This window comes from Acanthaster planci, linkage group LG10 (genome assembly GCF_054643075.1).
Source record: "Acanthaster planci isolate LZ-2023a linkage group LG10, COTS_SCS, whole genome shotgun sequence".
Lineage (NCBI taxonomy): Eukaryota > Metazoa > Echinodermata > Asteroidea > Valvatida > Acanthasteridae > Acanthaster > Acanthaster planci.
This window is the reverse complement of record NC_141786.1, coordinates 9,048,330-9,072,832: the sequence shown is the minus strand read 5'-3', so window position 1 is coordinate 9,072,832 and position 24,503 is coordinate 9,048,330. Positions and strand designations below refer to the sequence as shown.

The 24,503-nt window shown below is 41.7% G+C and overlaps 2 protein-coding genes across 4 annotated transcripts in view; both read right to left on the bottom strand.

Moving 5' to 3' along the window:
* Positions 1–306: 306 nt before the first annotated feature.
* On the bottom strand, positions 307–16,861 carry LOC110985006 (serine/threonine-protein kinase Chk1-like). Of its 2 annotated transcripts, none has more exons than XM_022245684.2 (13): positions 16,775–16,861; positions 15,583–15,667; positions 14,477–14,576; positions 13,555–13,678; positions 10,496–10,630; positions 9,844–10,032; positions 8,879–8,983; positions 8,047–8,133; positions 6,502–6,601; positions 5,575–5,758; positions 4,487–4,618; positions 2,912–3,013; positions 307–1,832 (listed from the first exon to the last, which is right to left on the bottom strand). In XM_022245684.2, exons 2-13 carry the CDS (start codon positions 15,645–15,647, stop codon positions 1,737–1,739), a joined length of 1,419 nt encoding a protein of 472 aa, XP_022101376.2. In that variant the 5' UTR covers positions 15,648–15,667; positions 16,775–16,861; the 3' UTR covers positions 307–1,736. The 2 variants fall into 2 exon arrangements, with proteins under 2 accessions (XP_022101376.2, XP_022101378.2); XM_022245686.2 differs by having other exon boundaries at positions 15,583–15,684; positions 16,775–16,850.
* Positions 16,862–17,730: 869 nt separating this feature from the next.
* Positions 17,731–24,503, bottom strand: part of LOC110985016 (uncharacterized) — a 29,828-nt gene continuing 23,055 nt past the window's right edge. For both annotated transcript variants that reach the window (XM_022245699.2, XM_022245700.2), the window contains 5 exons: positions 24,061–24,260; positions 23,380–23,614; positions 22,430–22,526; positions 21,346–21,445; positions 17,731–20,454 (listed from right to left, as the gene is read on the bottom strand). In XM_022245699.2, coding sequence (XP_022101391.2) covers positions 20,362–20,454; positions 21,346–21,445; positions 22,430–22,526; positions 23,380–23,614; positions 24,061–24,260 — 725 coding nt within the window. In that variant the 3' untranslated portion in view covers positions 17,731–20,361. The remainder of the gene's footprint in view (positions 20,455–21,345; positions 21,446–22,429; positions 22,527–23,379; positions 23,615–24,060; positions 24,261–24,503) is intronic.

Below are 24,503 nucleotides of genomic sequence, written 5' to 3'. Positions count from 1 at the left end.
GGAGCTATTTTTCGGCCGTCGATTTCATCGAACATTAGGAATTCAATTAGGAGCTATTAAACACACCAGTGACTATCCTAAATCGGAATGAACGTTTTTAAACCGACATTGTGAAGTCACCTTGTTTAGCTTTACTGTTCCTTTCTGAATGAAGATGAAGCAAAGTTTGCTTCCTATTAACACTCCTCTCGTCTGATTTTGAGGATCTGGCCATTTCTACTTCCTGAATGGGGCACACTCACAAGCTTTGAAAATCACTTCACGGGGCCTGGACAACGCAAACACTAACAGACTGCACACACAATGTACTCGCTTTCGAGAAAAACGCAACAGCGTTTAACAAAAGTGTTCTTCAAAGATTACAAAAATATATCTCCAAATGCAAAAGTACTTGATCGGTATAAAGATGTAGAAAAATTACAGGCGCAGCGAATGCATGTGCATACATACCAGCTTAAAATCTTAAATTGAAAGCTTTGGAACAAAACCTCGATCCCAACTGAGAAAGCGTAAGGAATTCCGTTAGTAATGAGACACGAGCTGGACCAAGAGAGGGCGCAATTTTTCTAGCAACAGAGGCTCCTTTGGTAGGAAGTGCACTTCGCTGGTTCACAAACGACTATGAAACGCACGCGTCACCATACCCGCAAAAATTAACACCCCCGACCAACGTGGCTCTTTTCTACCGATGAGGGGGTGCTTCTGCTCAAAGCCGTTTAATTTTCACGTCTGGCACCCTCGGGTTTCTCACTCTACTTAAAGACGAAACAGGAGAGGTTCCATATCTTAACTCAGGCTGGTTATAAAAATAAAAACCCCAATGTTTTCGGAATGATTCCGAGTTCAACCGTGCAGCGATATCATGATCAATACCAGGTTAAACACCGACGAATTTAAACCGTCTCGCCACAAAATCTCATAACGAAAGGCAATAGTGCTGACACTTTAATGAGGGTGTCATTTCTTAGAATAAACCATTGATGCACTTGCATGGACTGTCAACTGTCTTTTTTTCCCCCTTTCAAGCGGGCAGATGTTGCTTTTCTCAGAGAAATGCTGCCGTATACTGAAGGTTTACCCGTTTCAGATGTTAAAATTGACGGTATCTCTTGAGTGGAGTGTAAATTATTCGATCAACCTCAAGACATCCTATCCCAATGTTTGAATGGATTAAAGCTCGTGCGTTTCCTGTCACGGGCAAAGGGTTCCTTGGAATAGCTGGGCGATGGATCAATCACATTGGATGTAACAATCAATCAGCGCTGTTGAATTTGGCAATCAATGTGCATGCCAAGCTGGACAAGTACATCTAACGGCCTTGATAAGATTATTACAATAAAAAAATATCTTGCTAGATGGTTAAACAACTTGCCACATTTGGCAGTGAATTGAAGTTACTTTGTTCACGATGCAAAAACTTTCTTAAGTGCATTTCTTTCAGCCTAATGATTTCAAAAATGGTTTACCAATGTTTCTGTCATAAAACATTCAACAACTCTCCTGAGTTTCAAACTTTTCTTCAACATATCCATAAATTTATGGAATGTGGTGTGATTTTTGCAAACTTGAAATTGTATGTTTTTACATTGAATATTCATGATCAAAGAAAAACCTGGCAATAATACTTAAAAATGCAAAACTACCTTGGCATTAATGGAGTTGTTAATAATACTTTGACCCTCTGGGGAAACATAATGCTTATGACGGTAGCCTTTGACCCATCTGGGTCAATCCATTCAGATAAAAGGGGTGAGAGGGGGTACTTTGGTGGTGATGTGTGCCAGCTTTCCTTTTATCTTCAGGAAGTGGCGCTTGAACTCGATACCATCACCCTGACAAAAGAGAAAGCAAAGATGACTCAATACTGGGAAGTATACATTGACATCTACCTTGTTCCAAACTAAAAATAGACCACAGGTGGAAACTGCCCAGGTTGCATTTAACAAGAAATGTTGGCCATCTTGAATTGAAAGAGAAACTTTTCATTTGTGAAACCAGATGGTACAAATACATGTAGCTGTAACAAAACATTTTGTTTACAAATTGCCAGTTTACATTCAGAATAATTCAAAATTTGTGATAAAATGTACGTGAATGCTTTAGGCCACATGATATTTTTATACAATGTACAGGGGATTCTCAGTTAGATGATTTTTGAAGGTTAGCACCCAATTTACACCGATGTGTGGAAATGCACGCACATTCTAAGTCTCTCAACATTCTGCCGTACATGAAATTGCCTATAGAAATACCCAAATTGAAAGTACACGCACCTCCATGGACATTGGAAATGCACTTGCCCATCATGTCACGCCGCATGAAAAGCCTCTACACCGAGCTTGTGCTCACGTTTTAAGGGGACAAATGCATTAAGCACAGTGACTTCCTGGCTAGCCACTGCAGTGTGGCAAGTGGCTTTATGCTAATTTCCTTATTAGTATAAACCTGAAGGAATAATCCATTTGCGAGTTAAATTTGAATAAAATCTGGTACACTGGTTATCTGATTGCACATGAACATAACGATTTAAATTTCTCAGACTAAAGACACTGTTGCTATACACTGTACCTTGTGATTCGGGGCAATCTTTTGCTTAGCGACCACCATCTCTGGAATGGACTAGTTCCTTTGTGCCCTTCTCATCCATAGCAAACAGTGTATTGTCGCAAGGTTTCTCTTATGTGACTAAGCAACAGCTTGCCCCGAGGTATAGCAACAGTGGCTATAGTATGGAGAATTTCAATTATGTTCAGGTGAATTTATACACCTGAGTGTACCAGGTTATTCCAATTTAACTCGCAAACAGCTTTTTCCTCCTCCATTTTAATGCACCGCCCTCTACCAGTCCCAACATATGAAGGACAACTGAGGGACTGGGAACCAGTCTACATGTACATGTCTTGTGTTTTACCTTTGATAGTCTGAAGTCTATGAGCACTTTGTCGTCCATTTCGTGTAGGTGAGCTTTGAAGATTAGTGGATTCTTTCGTCGATCCTGAGATGAAATGGTAACCTGTCATGAAGACATAGAAAACGGCTCAGATCAGAATAGGGCCAAACCAATGATTCTGCATGCCAGTACATTGAAAAAAGTAGGGTGGGTTGCTAAATTTTCTGGGGGCTCCAAATCTTTAACCAATAAAATGGCCATCAGTGACTGTTTGAGCCTCGAGCTGGACCAAGAGAGGACATAATTTTCTAAGCAACAGAGGCTGCTCTGGTCGGAACTGAACTTTGCTGGTTCACGAACGACTACAAAATGCACACTTTTGGGTCACATTACACATCAAAATGGACATTCCCAACCAATATGGCTCCTTTTAACCGATGAAAGGGTGCTTCTGCTCAAGGCATGTAGTCCCCAGATCCCTAACTTTGTACCAAATACTGCGACAGAAAACAGACTTCACAATAAGAAGCCAAATTAGGGACTTGACAATAGCACAGTCACATACCTCAGAGTGGAATGATGACGTCTATCAATGGTTTTTAAGCAACCGACTCAAATGTTACACCGTACAAGCCTCTAAGCATCACTGATTGATTGGTTAAATTAAAGAAGGCCTCAATTTAGAAATCGGGTAGCTATGGATACAAAAGCACTTTTTTAAGCCATTTGAGACAACACAAAAACGGGTTCAGGGTGGGTACTGTAGAATTTCTTTCCTCTGATAATTTTGGGAATAAAATGTTTCTGCTTAGCACATATTTATTCCCATTCATAAATACCTTTTTATTCAGAGTGTCAAAAGAAGTCGCCATATTATGGATTTCCAAAGATTTTGTTCTATTCACTTTCCCGAACACCCCTGTCCATTTCATGGTATATTCCTTTTACCGGTCGTCCAATAGAATCCCCTTCGATGAACTGTGCATGCGTGTGTCACGTCGCGTGCACACAGACTGCTGACCAATCAGACCTGATTACGCTGTCCAGTATCCAGGAGCCCGTGCGCGCCTGACGCAGCCGGCATTATCACCTCTCAGCGGGCATTATCAAATGTTTAATGTATACGGTCATGTGATGCATTTTGACCAATAGGGATAGAAAAATGGTCCCAGGTATTTATGAATTTTGTTTTAATGTACAGTGTGTAGGCAGAGGTAGTGTTACGACTGGTAGGTTGTAATGGCCTCTTGAACGGACAGGCCGTGGAGAAGATAATAAAAATTGAATAAATTATTATAACAAAATTAGGGAGCATTTCATAATATTTCATAATAAATAATTTTTTTTAGTGGCACCGCACTAGTTACCCGAAAGGGCTTCATGCTGGTACCGCAAAAATACAGCGGTACCGCAGTAAATACCGCCTTCTGTAATTAGGAAACGTTCCCTTAGGTATATAACCAGGTATCCACGAGGTTGGAGACCACACATGCACCCACCTCGGCTGGTGCTGTAGGATGAACGGGGTATTCAAATGTGAGACTTTTTGAGATTATGTTGATACCATGGAATACAGGTGAGATTGATAATAGTTACCTGTCTCACTGTGGTCAGTTTCCACACATAGCCCATCTTCTCCAGTACAGCGGTCAGTTTCTTGACCGCCTCATCCGGTCTGAGCTTGGTGAAAACCCTGGTCATGCGCTTGACTAGTCTCTGCATAGGTGTCTGTCGGCATCGAAGACAAGAAATGCCACTCAGCGTGAGCGGAAATGAGATTCTCAAACGTGCACTTTTTCCCCTGAACAGCTTTTGGGCACTGAATTTTATGAACATCGAGCGCCGACAGCTACTTAAATGTCTGGCGCATTTTGATGCAAAATTCTGCACGCTAAGGCCACCTGTAACAGGTTAGTCTGAAGATATTTAGGGGTGTCTATTGGGAAGCCACTGGCTGAGAGGCTGCAGATTATGTCCCACAGATGACCATCTTATTTCTCAGCCACTTTCAATCCCACCAATACCAAGCCACCCGGTCCCGAGTCGGCTGCAGTCACTGGCCATTCGTAAGGTCTGTGACAAGAACACCCCTTTGTCATCCCCGCTCACTTTGTTGCTGATGGAAAGACCTTGTGAAAGGACTATGGACTGGAGTTCTGAGGGGGCTCACGATGGACTCGCCCATGCCAATTTTGTGGCCTTGTGCTCTACAGCATTTCAATTCTGCTTCACCAAGTCAAAGCATATCCATCCATTATTCAACTTCAACCCACTCTGTACAAATAAGTCATAAGGCCATTCTTTCAGTTTTTTTAGTTTGCATTAAAAGGACCAAAACTTACGATATGGATCTTTGTTTTTGATGTATCACTCATTTTGGCATCCTGATGGAAATGGACATTGTGTTCGTGAATAATGCTGACCATTCTTGGGGGTTTCCAGAGTGCAATAATCTTTCAAAGGACTGTAACTTAAAATTGGCTCTGGCGAATGGTGACTCATTTTCACAGAGTGGGTCACAAATATCTCAATACTGGGCACAGCCTTAACTCTCTTCACAGGTGCTGCGAACAAAGGAAGCATTAAAGTTACTCACCTGCTCAGTAAATACTACAGATGAGTAAAGAATTAAAGTTACTCACCGGTTTTGTAAGTGCTAAGTATAAGCGAAGTATTACACTCACCTGTGAGCCTCCAGGTGTGGACTGTATCTGACTACTCAGTAGCAGTGAGTCCATGTGGACGGGCTGAGAGAAGCTGACACCCAAGATCAACTTCTCCACCGACTCTTTGGTTGTTTCGGGCACAGGTGTGTCAGGGGCAGCGAGGGGTATGGGCTGCGAACTTGAGATTGTGGCCGAGTTCTCTCTGAGTATTTGTTTGCCGGGTGAGGTGGGCGCGAAGAAAAGATAGGAAATAGGAAAAGTCTGTCACCACCTGCCAACACCTGGACATCGCTTACCATAAGAAAAGACATCATCTGCAAATGGATGTTCAAATGGCTACCCAAACTACTGACATGGATGATTAAAAACAACGAAACACAACCTGAGCATCAGGAGGCCATGTCCAAATCAATTGGCTATGGCTTGAAATTACACACAACTCTATGGGAACTGGCCGCAGCCGCTACCATAGACTTGTGCATAATGTCAGGCCACAGCCAGGTAATTCGGACGCAGCCTTTAGTTCAGCTGTAAGACATTCACAATATTGGCAACCTCTTGGTGGCGCACTGTATTATGAGTCCCCCGTATCAATTGGGCCGTTTTCCAACGCTCAACTTCGGCTCCGTCTCAGGCTTCAACTGTTTTTTACCACCTGACTTTGAAGCTGTAAGCGCACTAATTAGTCTAACAGTGCCACAAAACATCAAATAAGATGCAAGAGAGCAAAAGAATTACAGTAATCCAAATTGATTTGAACGCTTCAGGCCCACAATCGGGAATTGGTTTCGGGGAGGTAGCCTGAGACAGAGACAAAGTTGAGTATTGGAAAGCGGCCCTGATCTGATTGGGGATATACTTCACACTCTCATGGAAGCCATCGGCAATACCCGTAGGCACGTGCATTTTTTTTAGCCATGGCCCAACCTCGGTATTAACTTATACCTTCTGATGGAGGACGTCGGCGAAAGGTCATTCCCTGAGCACCTACGCTTAAACGAACCCGAGCTCGTCGGTGAGCTGGACGGTGGTCTGTGCGGCCAGGCTGTGATCAAGGAAATGGATTCGGAAAACACTTGGAAATTGGTTATATGGGGATTGAGGATAATGAATGATTGATGATGATGAATTGATGATAATCAGCAGTCACCTACACAATGATGTTTGTTATTTTATGACATTTATGACACTTGCAAAATTTCTCCAATAAATGTGACCAGATGAGAATGAAGCCAGCCTCTTGAAGAAATGAGATATGCTCATTCTGGATTATGCAGACCAAGAGCTTTCTGATGGTATAATGTTTAAGTATGGGAGATTTGTACTGGAAACACATGTATACGTACTGATTGCGAACCTTAAAATAGTTTTTGAGAAAATGGTAATGAAAAATCTTGCAATGTCACCAAGTCAGAGACCTCTTACATAATACCAAAGGATGCAAATACATTTTAAAGATGATTGATGATCAAAAAACCCTGCCAAATATGAAACTAACAATTTAAGGTTCATATAATGAAAAAAAACTGATGACCTCTACAATTTTTACTTTGCTATAGTTTGCCGCACAAATAATGACAGTTTTAGCTCGCTCTCTATTGACATTCCACAAAGTCTGATTCAGACAGGCCAAAAGGGATTTCTGAGACTTTATAAATATCCAGTTCAAACTTTCAGTGATATTATGCGAGCGTTGAACCCTGAACAATAGTTTATGGCCTCCCTCACTGCTGAAGAACCGTTTTTTGGGGAATGACACGGATCATATTCCGTTAATATGAGGAGATGAGACTATTGCACCTCACTCAAGCACGCATCCCCCTAACGTGAGCAGATACGCACTTAAGCAAGTTATGACACCCCATTGAAGGGTTCCCCTGGGCTACTGATATGTGTGAAGCGGTCCAACAAATTTTGCCAAAGTTCTAGTGCCTGAATCAGGAGTGCTTTCAAAAAACCTTAAATAAATTCTATACAGTCGAGCAGTACATTTACTCCAAATTTCTCCTCTACAAGAAATTGATCTTGTATTCTGTGTCCTTCCTTATCACTCTGGACAATTTAAAACTGATTCATTTCAATCTATCTAACTTATTCTGCTTTTTCCTTCCATCTTTGTGTCTTTTAAGTGTGAGGTGGTAAAATCCAACAGAAAAGCCTGGTCACTAAAATCAGTGAGGTGGGCCGCCTCACACTTGAATAGACAGGGGAAACACTGCCCTGTTGGTTGCAGGGGAATGGTACAGGCGTGTATACCACCTTCGTTTGCGCGTAGCAGTATAAATGGTTTTTCATAGGAGTGGGTACTGATAGCGTCACACTTTGTCTACACGTGCGCTTTGCTATTGAGCCAGTGGCAACTCACGGTCCACTGAACACCGTTGGAATGCACATACATAAATCATTACGGGTTCTCTAACTGTTCTGTTCCCCGGGTTAGTCAGTCAATTATCATTCCAGCAGATCAACGCTTTGTGGCGTTGTACTCACTTTTGGCACTGTACCACCTGTCTTTCCTCATAGTGGCTATCGTGCATCGCCTTGAGGGCGACTCATTCAGTATTTTGCGCAGCAAAGCTGAAAAAAAAAAAGAGAGAGAAGACAGATTATTGTAAAACCCTCAGGCTTGTTGTATCTGCTGAAGCCAGTGAACAGGTTACATTGCTCTCAACAGGAGCCGACTTACATGGCATGCCCGATATATTCATCTTTCAAAAAGGTCTTTTCCGGTGTGCTGGTTTCCATTGGTCACTACACATTTTTTCTCTTGGCCGGCCAGAGCGAAGTGGGTGGATTATCCAGCCAGTAGGAACAATTCTAATACGGGCAATTCACAACAGTGTACCTCCAAGAGTTAGCAACACATTCACCAATCACAACACGCGAAATCTGTCGACCCTTTCCAAACACGCATTGGGTCGACAGATTTGACGCGTCGTGATTGGCCAACGCGTTTCAAACTCTTGGAGGGCACACTACTGAGAATCGCCTGTATTGAACAAATTTTGGACAAGAAGGGCGAGTTGCAAGGTTGGGCTCTGGAAGTTTGAACCCCCTTATGACTACTCTTACAACAGAATAGGGCTGTGCTGAATATTCAGATATTCAATCGAATATTTGAATAATGAATTATTCAAATTGACTCAGCCCCACAACAGAATCGGGCAATGTATACATTACAAGAATAATTTGTTGTTTGCTTCCGTTGATCTGCATCTCCTGGGCACAGTTTAGCAGGACAGTGAATCTGTCATTATAGGCTCTGCAGCGCCCTCTTCAGTTCACTCAAGCAGCTAATAGAGAAACTAAAAGCCCAACTTACCTAACGGCAAAGGGTCTATCTTCTTCCACGGTGACAGGTGCATCTTCCTGTCCAGCCAGTTACTGAACTCCTTACAAGCGTTTGTAGGCTCATCCCAGGGCAGTTCTGATGAATACAAATTGAAAGGCAAAGCATTTAAAACCTGCATACAATCTCAGAAAAAAAAGAACATGGGATATCATTCGATGAAAAAATTGAGACAAAAATCAGATCTCAAAGCAAGACCGACATCAAAATGTGCCCAGAGCATCTTTGCAGCTGTTTGATCTTTCCAATGTTAGACTTAAAGTATACTCACAACATATTTTCCAGCTATTTGGTAAATTCTGGTGGACAGCTATTAATGAAGGACTGACATTGATGCCTAAAATTGCCAAAGAGAATCATCGTTTAACTTCTTAACCCACATTCAACAGAGTTGGCATATCTCCAAAAGAATTCTGTCTCAAGGTTAGGCGTCAGGTTAGAATAGTGGTTCTTTCCTCGCCTTCCACTTCTGCGGTCTGGGTTCGATCCCCGGCTCAGTCCACATGTGGATTGAATTTTCAGTCCCTGCCTGATTCTGTGGGTTTTACCCAGAATATTCTTCTCGGGTTTTCCTCCCAACTCTTAAACTGTAACTGCTTCTCAATGTCTAGTCTCTACAGATCTCTTCGGGCTTGCGAGCTACAGAGCCTAGGGCACTTTTGCAGAATCCCAGGTGTCATTACCGGAAATCATTACTACTAATAATAAGTGAAATAAACCCTACATCCCTTGGCTATTTTGCAAGAATTTCCCCACTATGCGGTAACCGCATGCACATTCACTTTTATACTTTTATACTTCCAAGGACATCAAGCCTTTTGGAAAGAGGATGGGCTCTACCTTAACACTGAATCCCACAAAATCCTCAAAGATCTTCTGAAGGATTTTGCAGGATCTTGGGGAAACAGGGAAACTATCAACCAATTTGGTGCGCTAACCTCCACCCAGCATGGCCACCAGAATGATCCCACAGGACCAGACGTCAGCCGGCTCCGCGTGGTACTCCTCTTTCTTCAAGACCTCGGGAGCCACATACGGCGGCGTGCCACAGCACTTGTTCATCAGCCGCTCCTTGCCCTGGTGCCGATAGACGGTGGCCAGACCGAAATCCGAGATCTTTAGGTTGTCTGTGAGAGAATGCGGAAGGAGGAAGGAATACGGACCGGGAGCGAGCTCACTAGTGGATATTTTACGCACCCCGAGGGAAATAGGATATTCTTCTGAACTTCACCGGCCGAGGGGTAAAAACGTGTACCGGTGACTGAATTGTGCCACTTAAGCTGGCAGACTTTTCAGGATTTATAACTGAGCGCACTGTAACCAGTCACTCCTGCACTATATTCTAGAAATTACATGTACATAATGTCTGAACCCGCATCTCATTCACACTGATGCAAATTTGACAGTCATGTTGTGATAGTGCGTGCGCATGCTCAACTCAGCTGAATAGCGAGCTCTTTTGCATGAATACTGCTTACATCTGTGAAATGGACGGCAGTTCCGTCAGCAAAAAATCCCGTGCCTAACAACCCTGAAATTGGGCCCAGGTCAACATCTGTTACGACAGCAATCTTACAACATTTCTCTCACCGTTATCATCCAGGAGCAAGTTTTCCGGCTTGAGGTCTCTGTGCGTCACCCCCTTCCGGTGCAAGTACTCCACGCCGGCTATCAACTGACAAAAGTACCGATGGGCCTGCTTACCGGGCATGCCGATATCAGGCTCTGGAAATGAAGCGCAAAGAAGGGCGACATCTATGAGTTTAACAGACTACTTGTCAGTGACGCTTCTTTACACCCATACATGTAGGTGCATCAGGTTTGACAATCCTACTTGAAGGAACCAGACCGTATGACTGCATGTAGTTGCCAACTTGAGAAATCAAACAGAGGGTTTCTGTTTTAATCTGCATGTAACATGTAATTTTACCACCCTTAATGAGCCCTAGCAACTGGTACTCGGTAATAGTTCCTTTAACATGGCAAGGAACCATTGAAAAAAAAATGTGAAATGCAATCACTCTAATGGGCAACAGCAATGATTTTTTTTCCATTTTTCTCTACAACTTTTCACACTTCTTTAACCCTAACTCTTTGGATGCGTGTAAATTCATATTGAAATCGGAGGATTTGTGAGTGTCAGGGCTACTGCATGAATATTATTTCACATCCAATTTAGGTAAGATGTGTTGCCAAACGTGCATTTTTAAACATTCAAAATTGTCCGTACTTTCCTGGACAATTGAGGGTGCTGTTGCCATTAGGAAAGGCATGATACAGAGCAAAGGTGTTTCTGTTTAAGTTGTGAATCTAGAATCCAGAGAACATTTTCTGAGAAAGGAATGCTCGCTGTCTTCCAGCTAAGTACACAACAATGAATGGCCAAAGAAAAGAAATTTAGGCCAACAAACTCTAAAAGTATTCAGCGCTTTTCTGAGTGCACAAATCGATGCTATGTTGAGATTTCTGTCCTGAGACAACAACAATCTGGTCATGATTATGACAATACTAATTACCTAAAAAGCAGCCAAAAGCCAGTAAAATTCCCCTCAAAATAGTTCACTATTGAGAAAGTGAGACAGGGGTCAACTGAGACAGAAAGATGAATTTTTCGAGGTTTGTACTCATGTACAGAAATGATCCTGCCACCACTGCAGTAGTAAAGTCTCACACTAAAAACTTTAAACCACTTCACACATGTACATGTACATGTACTGTACATTTACTACACACTAATCTGAACAGATGTGATTAGTGGATGTCATGTACTGTACGTTTACTACACACTAATCTGAACAGATGTGATTAGTGGATGTCATGTACTGTACGTTTACTACACACTAATCTGAACAGATGTGATTAGTGGATGTCATGTACTGTACGTTTACTACACACTAATCTGAACAGATGTGATTAGTGGATGTCATGTACTGTACGTTTACTACACACTAATCTGAACAGATGTGATTAGTGGATGTCATGTACTGTACGTTTACTACAAACTAATCTGAACAGATGTGATTAGTGGATGTCATGTACTGTACGTTTACTACAAACTAATCTGAACAGATGTCATTAGTGGATGTCATGTACTGTACGTTTACTACAAACTAATCTGAACAGATGTCATTAGTGGATGTCATGTACTGTACGTTTACTACAAACTAATCTGAACAGATGTGATTAGTGGATGTCATGTACTGTACGTTTACTACAAACTAATCTGAACAGATGTGATTAGTGGATGTCATGTACTGTACGTTTACTACACACTAATCTGAACAGATGTGATTAGTGGATGTCATGTACTGTACCTTTACTACAAACTAATCTGAACAGATGTGATTAGTGGATGTCATGTACTGTACGTTTACTACAAACTAATCTGAACAGATGTGATTAGTGGATGTCATGTACTGTACGTTTACTACAAACTAATCTGAACCGATGTCATTAGTGGATGTCATGTACTGTACCTTTACTACAAACTAATCTGAACAGATGTCATTAGTGGATGTCATGTACTGTACGTTTACTACAAACTAATCTGAACAGATGTCATTAGTGGATGTCATGTACTGTACCTTTACTACAAACTAATCTGAACAGATGTGATTAGTGGATGTCATGTACTGTACCTTTACTACAAACTAATCTGAACAGATGTGATTAGTGGATGTCATGTACTGTACGTTTACTACAAACTAATCTGAACAGATGTCATTAGTGGATGTCATGTACTGTACGTTTACTACAAACTAATCTGAACCGATGTCATTAGTGGATGTCATGTACTGTACCTTTACTACAAACTAATCTGAACAGATGTCATTAGTGGATGTCATGTACTGTACGTTTACTACAAACTAATCTGAACAGATGTCATTAGTGGATGTCATGTACTGTACCTTTACTACAAACTAATCTGAACAGATGTGATTAGTGGATGTCATGTACTGTACGTTTACTACAAACTAATCTGAACAGATGTCATTAGTGGATGTCATGTACTGTACCTTTACTACAAACTAATCTGAACAGATGTCATTAGTGGATATACATGTACACCACACTCATACCCCCCGGCTGTAATCTGGACGGGTGCTTACATTTGGGTATCAGTCATAACAGAGAGCCTTTTTAAAGAGAGGCATTCAAATACGTACCTGCAATCTCAGTAATGGCTTCTTATTCTAGTCATAAAAACTATGTGGGTGATTCCAGAAGTTAGGGGGCCATTTTTTTTCCGATTTCCCTGTCACATCTGACATATAATTTTGCGTAAACTTCAAAACACATGTTCTAATTTGCAAGAGTGGTGAATTAATTCAAATTACCCGCCAAACAAATAGTAATAGTTTGAAAATCGATGCCGGTGATATTTCCATGTCAAATGACAAAGGTCAGATGTAACAGGGACACAAAAATGTCACACTATCACCAGACAGCACATGTACATGGCTGCCATCTTTGTGTGCTCACTGCACTTTCACCGAGTAAGAACTCAGATTTTGATTGCACATAGAAATGCCGCCATGCACACATTCCATTACCAGAAATACTAGCAAAGGGCACACGACGCCGGAGTCAAGCATGGTCATGAGAGACGATGCAATCGCCCTCCAACTCTTTGTTCCACAACGACCTACCGATTCTGTCGAACAGCTCTCCTCCGCTCATGTACTCGAGGAAGAGATACTGGATGCTGCCTTCCTTGCGCTGGCCGTAGAAACGGACGATGTGATCGTCGTTCATCATCCTGTGGACGCAGACCTGCAGAAGGGCAAAGGTCACGGGCAGGCCAGGCGTTTAACAGGGGCACTGGAAGCAGTACTGCCCAGCTTTTGCCTTATATAACGCTCATTGGAATGTTCCCTTAGAAAAGTTGATCTTTCTCTCAGGTGCCCTTTGCGGACGAGAAGTTGCCTTTTCCCTTCAGGAACGAAGTCCCTGCCCTAGCCAAGGGTCCATGATTAATCTAAAGATAACTGTGGCTGTTTGGAGGAAGACTATGGTTACTGCTTCGCACCATCTCGGTGCACAACTCTCGCCGTGAATATTTGTCCACACCTTTTGGTAGTGGCTGAAAGCAAAGTTAGCAACTGGGGCTACTCCCAAGGAGAGCGTGCTCCTGTTAGCCACAGCCACAATTTCAGCCAAGCCTCGGAGCTAATGATTACTATTACAGAAAAAAGGCTTCTGGGAAAGAGTTTTGTATCCGGCCAGCATGATTATCAACATGCGCCAACAAGTTTTTAACATATGACATAGAGCCAACTTTTCCACCAATAATTTCTGTCGATTGAAAGCTGAATGGACTTGTCTTCACTGAAAATACAAGGATGATCGGCAATGGAAGCTGTTTAGAGGGGAGGAACTCTTCCCAATAGCAATCAGTATTTTTGGGGGGGAAAATTCTCCCGCATCTGGGGTAATGCTAAAACGAAACTCTGGCTCCAAAGAAGTACGTATCATCAAAATTGAACCACAAAATACTTTTTTTGGGGGGGAGGGTGTGAGCATTTGTTTTCAGGAGGTGAAGGGGTTGGGTTGGGGTAGAGGTCAACTTACCTCTTTCCGGACATTTTCTAAAGCCCCTTTGGCTTTATCTAGAATGAGTATCTTCACAGCAACGGCCTCCTGAGTGCTACGGTTGACAGCAAGCTTCACCCTGGTAAGGCCAGACATGAGATGTCTAATGTTCAGCTGCTCTGAAGTCTGGTTCCCTATACCTCAATCAATACTCTGAGTATTAACTACTATGGCACAGTAGCAGATCTGAGACAGGACAATGTCCTGTTTATATTTCTTGTGCACTTTCTGGGTCCATAGGAGACAAAGCGCGCTGCCTCATTACACCAACATCAACAGGTCTGTTGGCCTCAGCTATGTTTAAAGGGCCATCATGGTCATTGAATTCACTTGTAAATTTCAATTTTTATTTGTCTTTACCTGAAAAAAGGACACAACAAACACTCAACCAAGAAATTGCATGCATATTTGACTACGCTGATGAGGTATCCCAATTGTGAATTACGGCATTTAAATCCTTGTCGACGTTGGATGTGATTGATCAATCAGCGTGATCGGTGAATCTTTGCATCATCTCAAGCTATGCTTAGCTCATCCGCCAATTCACCCCCCCATAAGCCTTTTGCGAGTTAACTTTGCCCTATATCAAGCACACCGAGTTCTCCAAATTCATGTGAACATAACTAGTTGAATTCTCCATACTAAAACCACTGTTGCTATACCTTGTGATTCGGGGCAAGCTGTTGCTTAGTTTGACGCCTTGCAACAATACACTGTTCTCAATGGATAAAAAGGACATCAGGAACCAGTCCATTCCAGAGATGGTGGTCGCTATGCAAAAGCTTGCCCCGAATCACGAGGTATAGCAACAGTGCCTTTAGTCTGGGGAATTCAAATTGTTATGTTTATGTGCAATCTGTTAACTTAGTGTACCAGATTTTAATCAAATTTAACTTGCAAATGGCTAATTAACTTTTCTCTCTGATTTGCTGTTGTGAAAGACTTTTTTGGAATTGGGGTGGATGGAGGCGAAGATTTCATGCTGATAGTACAGTGTGATCACGCAGTTGACTGATCACACCCCACCTCAACATGAAGTATCCCGAGTCCAGTGGGTCTAAACATGGGAAAAGCAAGGGACTCACTCTCCATAGGCGCCTTCGCCGAGTGTCTGCACAAAGTCCCAACCTTCAACAAACGGAGTCACCATAGTTGACTTGAAATATTTATCTGGATAAAAAGGACATCTATGAGATATGACAATAACTACACGTAGCAATCAACTTATGAAGCATATATGTACAAGCTGGGTGCAATCAGTCTAAATCTGTGCAATTTCTCGATCTTTGCACAATCTGTTGATCTTACTGCATGACTTTCCGATAATTCTCTCCCCAGCCAATTGCCTTTTCTAAGTTGGAGCTTTTATGGAACCTGGAGGATTGGCTGAAAGCGCAATGCTCGAGCACGATCATGCTTATCGACTTATTACAACCACCACACATCTGATATTACTTGCAGTCGTGGGTCTTCCAAACTGATGCTAACATGCCTAAGCTACTACTGAGAGGTTGAGAGAGTGGTACAATCAAGTCCTAGCATATCTAGCATGCTTTGACAGCTACACGTATGTAGCAGTAGAAGCCGTCCATGACTGTACATGTATTGTCGCCAGGACCCTCATTTCACCACCTATTATCAAGTCTGATTGGTCTCCACAGTAAGGGACCTTTCAACTATACGGTTACGGACGTTAGGCTAACCGTATGTGTGTAGGCCCACTCTCAGCATGCTCAGTCCATGCCTACTATGCCTACTTGTAACAATGACAATTACAGATTGAAGCTCAATTGAAGAATACCCAGCCAGCCCGCATGATCAACCTCAGCCAGGTAGGCCAACAGGTCAGAGTGACACACTCCTCTCAAGGGATTTTCACCTCACCATGTAATGTTCAGATGTACCATGTGTACCCACGTAACCAGTCATTCCAGGGGTCGTTTTTAGAGTGGTGGGGTATTCTGCAATTAGGCCTACTCCCAGATGGATTAATAGCATTTTTGAGTTTAATGACTGATCTGCCAATACACACTAATAAAAAGCATACAGGCCTAGGCCTATCCATCAGACATGTCAGAATTTAGCCTTCTTGGCCAGTCGGCATGGCATGATCGGTCACCAGTCATGCCAGTGTGAAAAGTAAATGGGAATTTCGTGTCAGAATAAAAATGGTCAATCGTAATTTGGCACAACAAATAACCTCTTAACTGAAAATATACAAAAGGTTTGTTTCACAATAGTTTGGCCCTAGAACTAGTTTAGATTTGTTGAACTCACATTGCTTTTAAAACTCATAGTAAATCACTCGTAATCGCACGATGTAGATGGTAAGTACAGCGAAAAACCCGCGATGCATGTGGCATGCTTTTTGGACTACTACATTAATATTTAGGGGGTAAAAGTATGTGCAAAGAAAACATCAACACTCCTAAAACCCACTACTTTGTTATAAACGCCGTTCATTATAATAAATTTTAAGTCTATTTCTATGGTAAGAAATAACAAAAAATCACCTTTCTATCAAAATATAACTAAGTAATATACCATTTTCTGCTTTGCGTTACCCTTTCCTTTATAATGAATAGGATGATCCTAGGGAGTCGGATGCCCGTCATACACTCACGTCAGTCCTCGTGCGGAACGAGTTTTTGCATCTAAAAGCAGTCTGGGGCAAAGACCTGCGAAGGACGTTGTGATAGGGCGCCATCTATTTTTTGCTATAAGGTTTTTTACTACAGTGTACATGTATTCTTTGGAGACAACCGGCGGATTTTTATTTGTCCCTGCGCAAACTGTTTGAACGCGCCACAATCTATTTATTCTGTTTGCCTTCGTCAAAAAAATGGATCGCACTATTAATCGTACACTGATAGTGACTAATAGGACGATGGAAAGCGCTTAGAAGATCGCTTTGGTTCTGAATTTATTTGGGGGGGCAGGGTTTTCGGATAGGTTATACCTAGTGTTTCCCCTTTGATCTTTGTTTCTCAGAGACGCCAGTCTACGTCTGAATTTCATTCTGTTTTTCCCCCTTTTAAGAGCTACATATTTCCCCTTTGATCTTTGTTTCTCAGAGACGCCAGTCTACGTCTGAATTTCATTCTGTTTTTCCCCCTTTTAAGAGCTACATATCCTGGGGCAATCTTTTGCAATGAAAATAATAAAGAAACAAACAAAAAAACAGGAGTGGTACAGTATCGAATTAGAAACCAGCATATTGCGAAAAACTGTCGTTTTCCCGTTGGCAACTATTTTCTTTATTAATAATTAAGGTTAAATTTCAAAGCTGGTCTATGCATGAAGATGCTAGTGAGACAATCGATCTGAGAATCTTATACAGTGGTTTAACCAGTGGTTAGCCTTAGGGGGCTAAAATTTTCCAAAAAGGCACCACAAGCAAAGTAAGCTGCAGCTGCCTCACAGCGGGGACATGACCACAATATTTCCAATGAATGCTGGTACCCTGGGAGCACGAGCATTCAGGTGTCCCCTTGCCCGCCACTCCCGTAGATACGCCACTAATTATTATCCATCAATCGTTACACCATCCCCGCTTGCATTCGTACTTAATCTACTTCACGGTCCAATTTAGCATCATAAACCATAAATATTGACTTTTCAAGATTTGTTCTCGTTTAACCCCTCTCTTACAGCTACTGGGAGTGAACTTCCGTTTACATCGTCAAAGTTCCAATAGTTTATGAGACTCAAATGATCAATATCAAAACAATCCAAGTAGACGAGGAATCGAGCAGAACTCAGTTGTGGATGCGAGCTGTGACACACTTGATGAATGGATGAACACTTAAATACACAAAGCAACTAAATTCCGTGGCAATTAATTTCGGCTGAGTGCTTTCACACTAATGTTCCGAACAATGTTGGAATGACCTTTGCCTCACCATTTAGGGGAAAAGTTTTAATTTAAATTGTGCTCTCTGTTTGTAACCCAGACATAATTGTTATTCACTATCAAAAAGAAATCTCCGTTTTAAAAAATACAACGGAAATAAAATCTATCAGCTTCTCCTAAAAGCTTGTTAAGTGTTCAGTTAGGCTTGTTATAATAATCTTATTGAAATCACTAACGTCCTATAAAATGTAACTACCAAACTTGTACATAGAATTTTGTATAAAAGATTTCAAATTAAACTGAAACGTATAGACACTAGCGCTATAAGTTATTGTTCTAATATTTCGACTGCTAAGTAATACGCTTTCATAGTTTGTAAAAATGAAAGTCACTGTGTCAAGATAAAACCCACAATCAAAGCAAAGCGCATAATTAATTAATAAGGGAATAAGTCGCGAAGAACAAAAATTATCTTCAAAAAGTACTTTCCAAGACCTTAAAAACACGTACATGTACAAAATATATTCTTTCTTATAAGCCTGTAATATTTCAACTTTACAAAAAAATAAAGTAATTCATAAAAACGGTTTAAGATTTCATAAATGTACCACCGAATGAGTTGAAGTCTTTCTGCCCCCTCAGTATTCACAGGCACGTAACAAGCAGATTATAAGCGTAAAATGCAAAGCAATGCATAATTATATAATAGTATTGTTAGATTATTCGGAGCGGTATTCACGTGGCACTGATTGGACAAGCAACGTGACGTTTCACAAAGCTTTCGTTGGTTCATAAACACAAAGACAAAAACTGACTGCACGATATAGTCAAACCTATCACCAACCGTGTCCATAACCGTTTCTCGTGTCAATAATGTGGGGTTACACGGGAGAGATGCTAACCAGAAAGCTGTGCACTGGCTTAATGCTTCCTGTGACGTCCAGTGGAAGGATGATGACCCCTTGTATCCTCATCACCAAAGGCTGTTGACAGCCACTGCATTTGGATTCGCAATGAACGCAAACCAGTCCTCCAAGCCAGCGGCTGAACATTAAAACTATGAAAAACTAAATTAAAGTAAGCCAGGGTTTACAGCCAAAGACTCACAAACTGTATACTTAAAACCCAAACTAGGCTCATGTGTTGGAACTTAGGTTGTAGCTTAATAGGTATATCACATAAAGTACCAGATAAAGCTCTAATCGAAAAGCTGACTGGTTTCCGGCATGATACGAGGGAATAATAAAAGGAGTTTCGTTCAACTTTTACTTTGGCATTTCAGAACTTCTGTGTGTTTTTTTTAAGATACCTATATGGAAAGACGCTGCGGTGCGATAGTAGCAATGATAATGGTCTTTAAGAGCTGACTTTTCATAATCGTAAGTACAAAAAGCCTTCAGAGTGTAAAAGCATTCTATAGTGGTGGTGGGGAATCACATTATGAAGTAAAAATTCACTTCAATGTTGCTCTGACATGAAGTTCCATTGGTCTGTGCCCGGAATATCCAGCCCAAGAAAACGGTTGCTCTCCTATGGACTAGCGCGTCCTGGACAATATAAATTAATCAATGCTGTGGAATATAATGCACACAAATGGAAAACAAATCCTAACATTCTGCACCAAGGTTTACTTCCTAACGAGGCCAAATTATAAAAAAGTAAAATTCCATTTTTTTTTTACTTTCCGCTGATCCCTGTATAGGCCTACTTTGATTGGTACTTGCTTTGATAGCTTTTGTCATCTAACAAACCGGCCTCTACGTCTTTTTCCCTGTGATTAAAAAACAATTCCCACTTCTGCACAGGGGTTTTATACGGGCTGCTAGTTACAAAATTCTGCTTAGCGTGTTCAACACTGCTCAGACAAAACATATCGCCAGTACAAAGTCATTCCTGTATTCTGTACTAAATACATGACCAGGCGTTCGGCGATTTCTGCTTAGCATAAAAATATACCAAACGCTTTTCCCCCAACGTTTTAGTAGCCCCCCTTTTTATTTGGCCTGGGTATTCAAAAGTCATCGGCTGTGTTCACGCTCTTCGTTTGGTTAGGCTCTAGGTACAGGTAATCGTCTCTATTGAGGTCTGCCATGACCAGGTATCCCTACAAAAACAAGAGAGAAAGGAGTGGAGATATTAGTAATTAACGTCAAGGAATTCCACATAAAAATATTTAAAGGCCTCATGTCGATATCGTGTTAATTACACAGCTGCTTACTGCACACATTTTGTTTTCAGTGAAGGCATCCTTCGTGTACATGTATCTAATCCGTCTAAGGTCCTATTTATCTAGTCAAGATGCATTGCAGAATTGATAACAATCATACCTATTTTAGCGAAACTATACTGGGACAACTTCATGCAGTGATAAGAAACTGTTCCATTCCAACAGGCGAAGCAAAGCAGAATGGATGCTTCACCGCTCATGAATATTATTTCCGATGCACACAAAAATGTGACGCATTCTTTATTTGTTTGTATACAAAGCCAGGAAAAATTTAAAAAACAAAAAAATCCTGTGACGTGATCACGACGAATGCGTACAACTTCTTTTTCTTTGGTGCAACCCTGCAGGGAGTTGGGTTGAATACTTCAGTGATACTTTATCAATAACCGATTAGATGACAGGTATATATTCAGATGACGGGGATATACCCAGGCTTTGTTGAGTAATTCAATTCCGAGAAATCAGACTTATCAATTATTCATTTGCCGTTTCATTCCCTTCTTTTCAGACTTAAAATCGTTGAATTCCATTATGCTCCTTTGAAATCGCCGGCAGTCATCTGCATGATCACCTTGTTGGAGAATTGAATTTAGCCGAGAAACAAACCTACATGACAATTTTGTCAGTTGTTTTCCATTTGTTATTGCAACCAATGAATTCTCGGCTGGCGTGATTTGCGTGGAATCCATTTCTATGCAATACAGATTGCAAGAGCTGTGATATCTAGAGATCATTGAATGTCAAAACAAAAAAGTTTGTTCCACTTACACTAGCGTCCGCCAACATGTTGTCCAGTAGTTTACGTATTTCAGTAAATGTTGGCCTATCCTCTGGCTTGTCGTTCCAGCATTGTTTCAACATGTCGTAACTATTGAGGGAACAGGAAAGCGCTTTAATGAAGTAGGTCCGTAAAGACATGCAACATACAACTTTAATCAACAGAATTAGCCCCAGGCTGTGTTACACGTACATGGATGGCATGTTAGAAATAACACAGGCGCGCGAAGCTGACAACTACAGCGCCTTCAGACGTCTTTGACGTGTGCGTCATACGTGTTTGAGCCCTTATCACTTGATACGGAGCGGCTGTGATTACATGACTAGTGCGTAGGCCGATTACTAAAATGAATTCGACAAAGCCTTGACAAACGTTCATGAAATATAAGAACGTGCACCCACTCCACGTTGTAAAAATTTGTTCTCGATCACGGGACAAGGATATTGAAACGGCTAGGTTAACGGTGTCAGAAGTGGGATTTGATTATTTTGACGGAAAAAATGCACACCGGTAGAATTTCTCTAAAGAGTTTGTGCTTCTACATTGGGCTGTCCTGTGAAAGGTCCAACCTTTTCGATGGAAGTTAACCACACATTCAAAAAAGAGACCCCACAAAGACCCGTACACAAACTAAGCAGCCTGGCTTGGGAGAGGATTCTACTCAGACTTCATTTTTTGTTCACATAAAGGCACAGTTTAAGTACAATCAGTGAAGAGGACGCAGTCAATCCTTGCACATGTCAAAATCAACAAAGGTGACTATGGAACATCGCAGATAGCCGTTAAGACCCCTAAACCGACATCTTCCCATTCTCGACAAATCCCAAAGTGTGTAGCTTACAAGATATCAACTCGAAAATCAGTATAGCCTGGTTGAAAAGAGTTTTTTTCTTTCTTCAGGGATGCCAAAAGACAGCTCAAGAAGATCAATAGGGAAAAGAGGACGCTGAAATACTCCTGATATGAAAACAGATAGACAACATGGCCCAGAACAAAGCCCAGTGGAGGTCACTTCTGGATGAGCTAGTCCCTTTCAGGAGGCAGCAGGGTTTAAGCCAGGGCATCTCGACTTACATTTCGTCACTGCAACTCTCGGGCTTAGGTAGCCTGTAGCCGGTGGTGATTTTGTCAATGACCTGCTTGGATGACATACCCGGGTAGGGATGTGAACCTGATTGGAGCAACAAAAGCAATATGGTTATCAGGTAAATCTTCATCTCACTACACTTCATCTCGATACGAAATCCATTTACATTTTTAAGTCGTTTGCACTAGGCTTCGTTCAATTAAATACAAGAAGGTTCGCCAGCTGATTGGTAATATCTAGCCCTTTAATATCTAGCCACTGTAAAAACGAAAAATCTTTCCTCAAGTGAGTACCCAATGTCTTACTCTTTGAAAGAGGAGTTGAATGCTAGTTGACGGTGAGACAGTATAGTTCTTGATTGCATTTTAGTTTTGATCTAAAATCCGCTCTTGGATTAAATTATGTCCGTTCGTAGTATACTGTCTCCCAGTAAAAGTCCATTTTACGCAGGGGTATAATTTCATTCGCTACGTCACAAGCACCTTATTCTGCCAACAGTAATTGACAAAAACGTGGCTAGCCGTATGTAGAAAACCAACAGAATATGTTGTGCAGTGCTTAAAAATCTTTAAACAAATATTAAAGTACTAATTATTAAAGTACTAAATATATTTGCTAAATGGAGATGCCTCCCAATTTAACATCGGCAATGTAAAGTGTGCATTTTGAGTGACATATTGTTGGCAACCGAGACTGATCTTTCTGCAAACTTTGGCCGTCCATTAAAAAAGATTTCTATCAAAGTTTGTAAATAAAAGAAAATTCTCTAGACAAGTACAGTGTCATTACTGCAGTGGCACCGGACTCATGCGCATGCGTTTTGTACAGTACATTGGGACACCATAATGAAGGAAGAGGCATGTATAATGGACATACCCCACGCATGCAAGGGTGGAGCTATTTTCCTGTCACTGAATTATTAATTACTGGTACATACCCAGAGTCACGAGTTCCCATAGCATGACAGCGAACCCCCACACGTCGCTCTTCGTAGTGTAGATGTTGTCTAGCAGCGACTCGGGCGCCATCCAACGGACGGGTACCCGCCCGTGAGACTTCATCTCGTACGAGCTGGAGTCCTGCACGTCCCGGGCCAGTCCGAAATCAGACACTTTGGCAACCAGGTCCTCGCCGAGGAGAATGTTGCGCGTGGCCAAATCACGATGAATACACTGAGAAAATTTGATATCATCAAAGTATGATAAACTAAACAGTTTGAAACGAAACGGACAAAACAAAAATGACACCACTTAAGGTAACTGACACTTTTCACGACTGGAGGTCTTCAAGGGCGAAGTCAAGTTATCATTTTCAGGGTCAATAAGAATCGTAGAGATAGAATGGTAGCTGAGGGCAGACCAGGGACACCCATAGTTAACAAATGAACAGTTTCCCTAATACTCGATTATAACAACAAAATGTTCAACTTTTTGGCCACGGTATCTACTTATTGCGAACGACCAGAAGCAGAGTTTCAATTGCCATTTCTCTTGGTCCTAGAATCATTCAACAATACAGTGCTATATTCAATGTGTATTTTGCTAACTTTAATAGATGGTTACCGAAAGCTTTCGTTTTAAAATTCGAATTTTGTTGAACTTGTTTTCAAAGGACCCACCGATTTAGAAGCCAGAAACTCCATCCCGCTGGCAATCTGCATGGCAAACGACAAGATCTCAGCGGGTAGGAGATAGTTCCTCTTCTCCTCCCGGATCTCCTTTAGCGAGAAGTACTGCTCCTTGGCCCCAGTCCGTATGTGTCGCAGGTAGGTCTGCAGGTTCCCGTTCGGGAGGTATTCCATGATTAGGAAGAAAGGTTCTGAATGGGGCCCAAACAAATACATGTATGTGTTTCAATGATGCTGCAACGGAGGTTGTCAGCAATGAGCCTCGAGCTGAACCAAAAGAGGGCGCAGTATCCTCAGCAAAGGAGGCTCCTATGGTCGGAACTGAATTTCGCTGGTTCACGAACGACTATGAAATGCACGCATTAGGTTGCATCGCTATCAACAAAATGAACACTCCCGACCACCGTGGCTTTTTTCAACCGATGAGGGGGTGC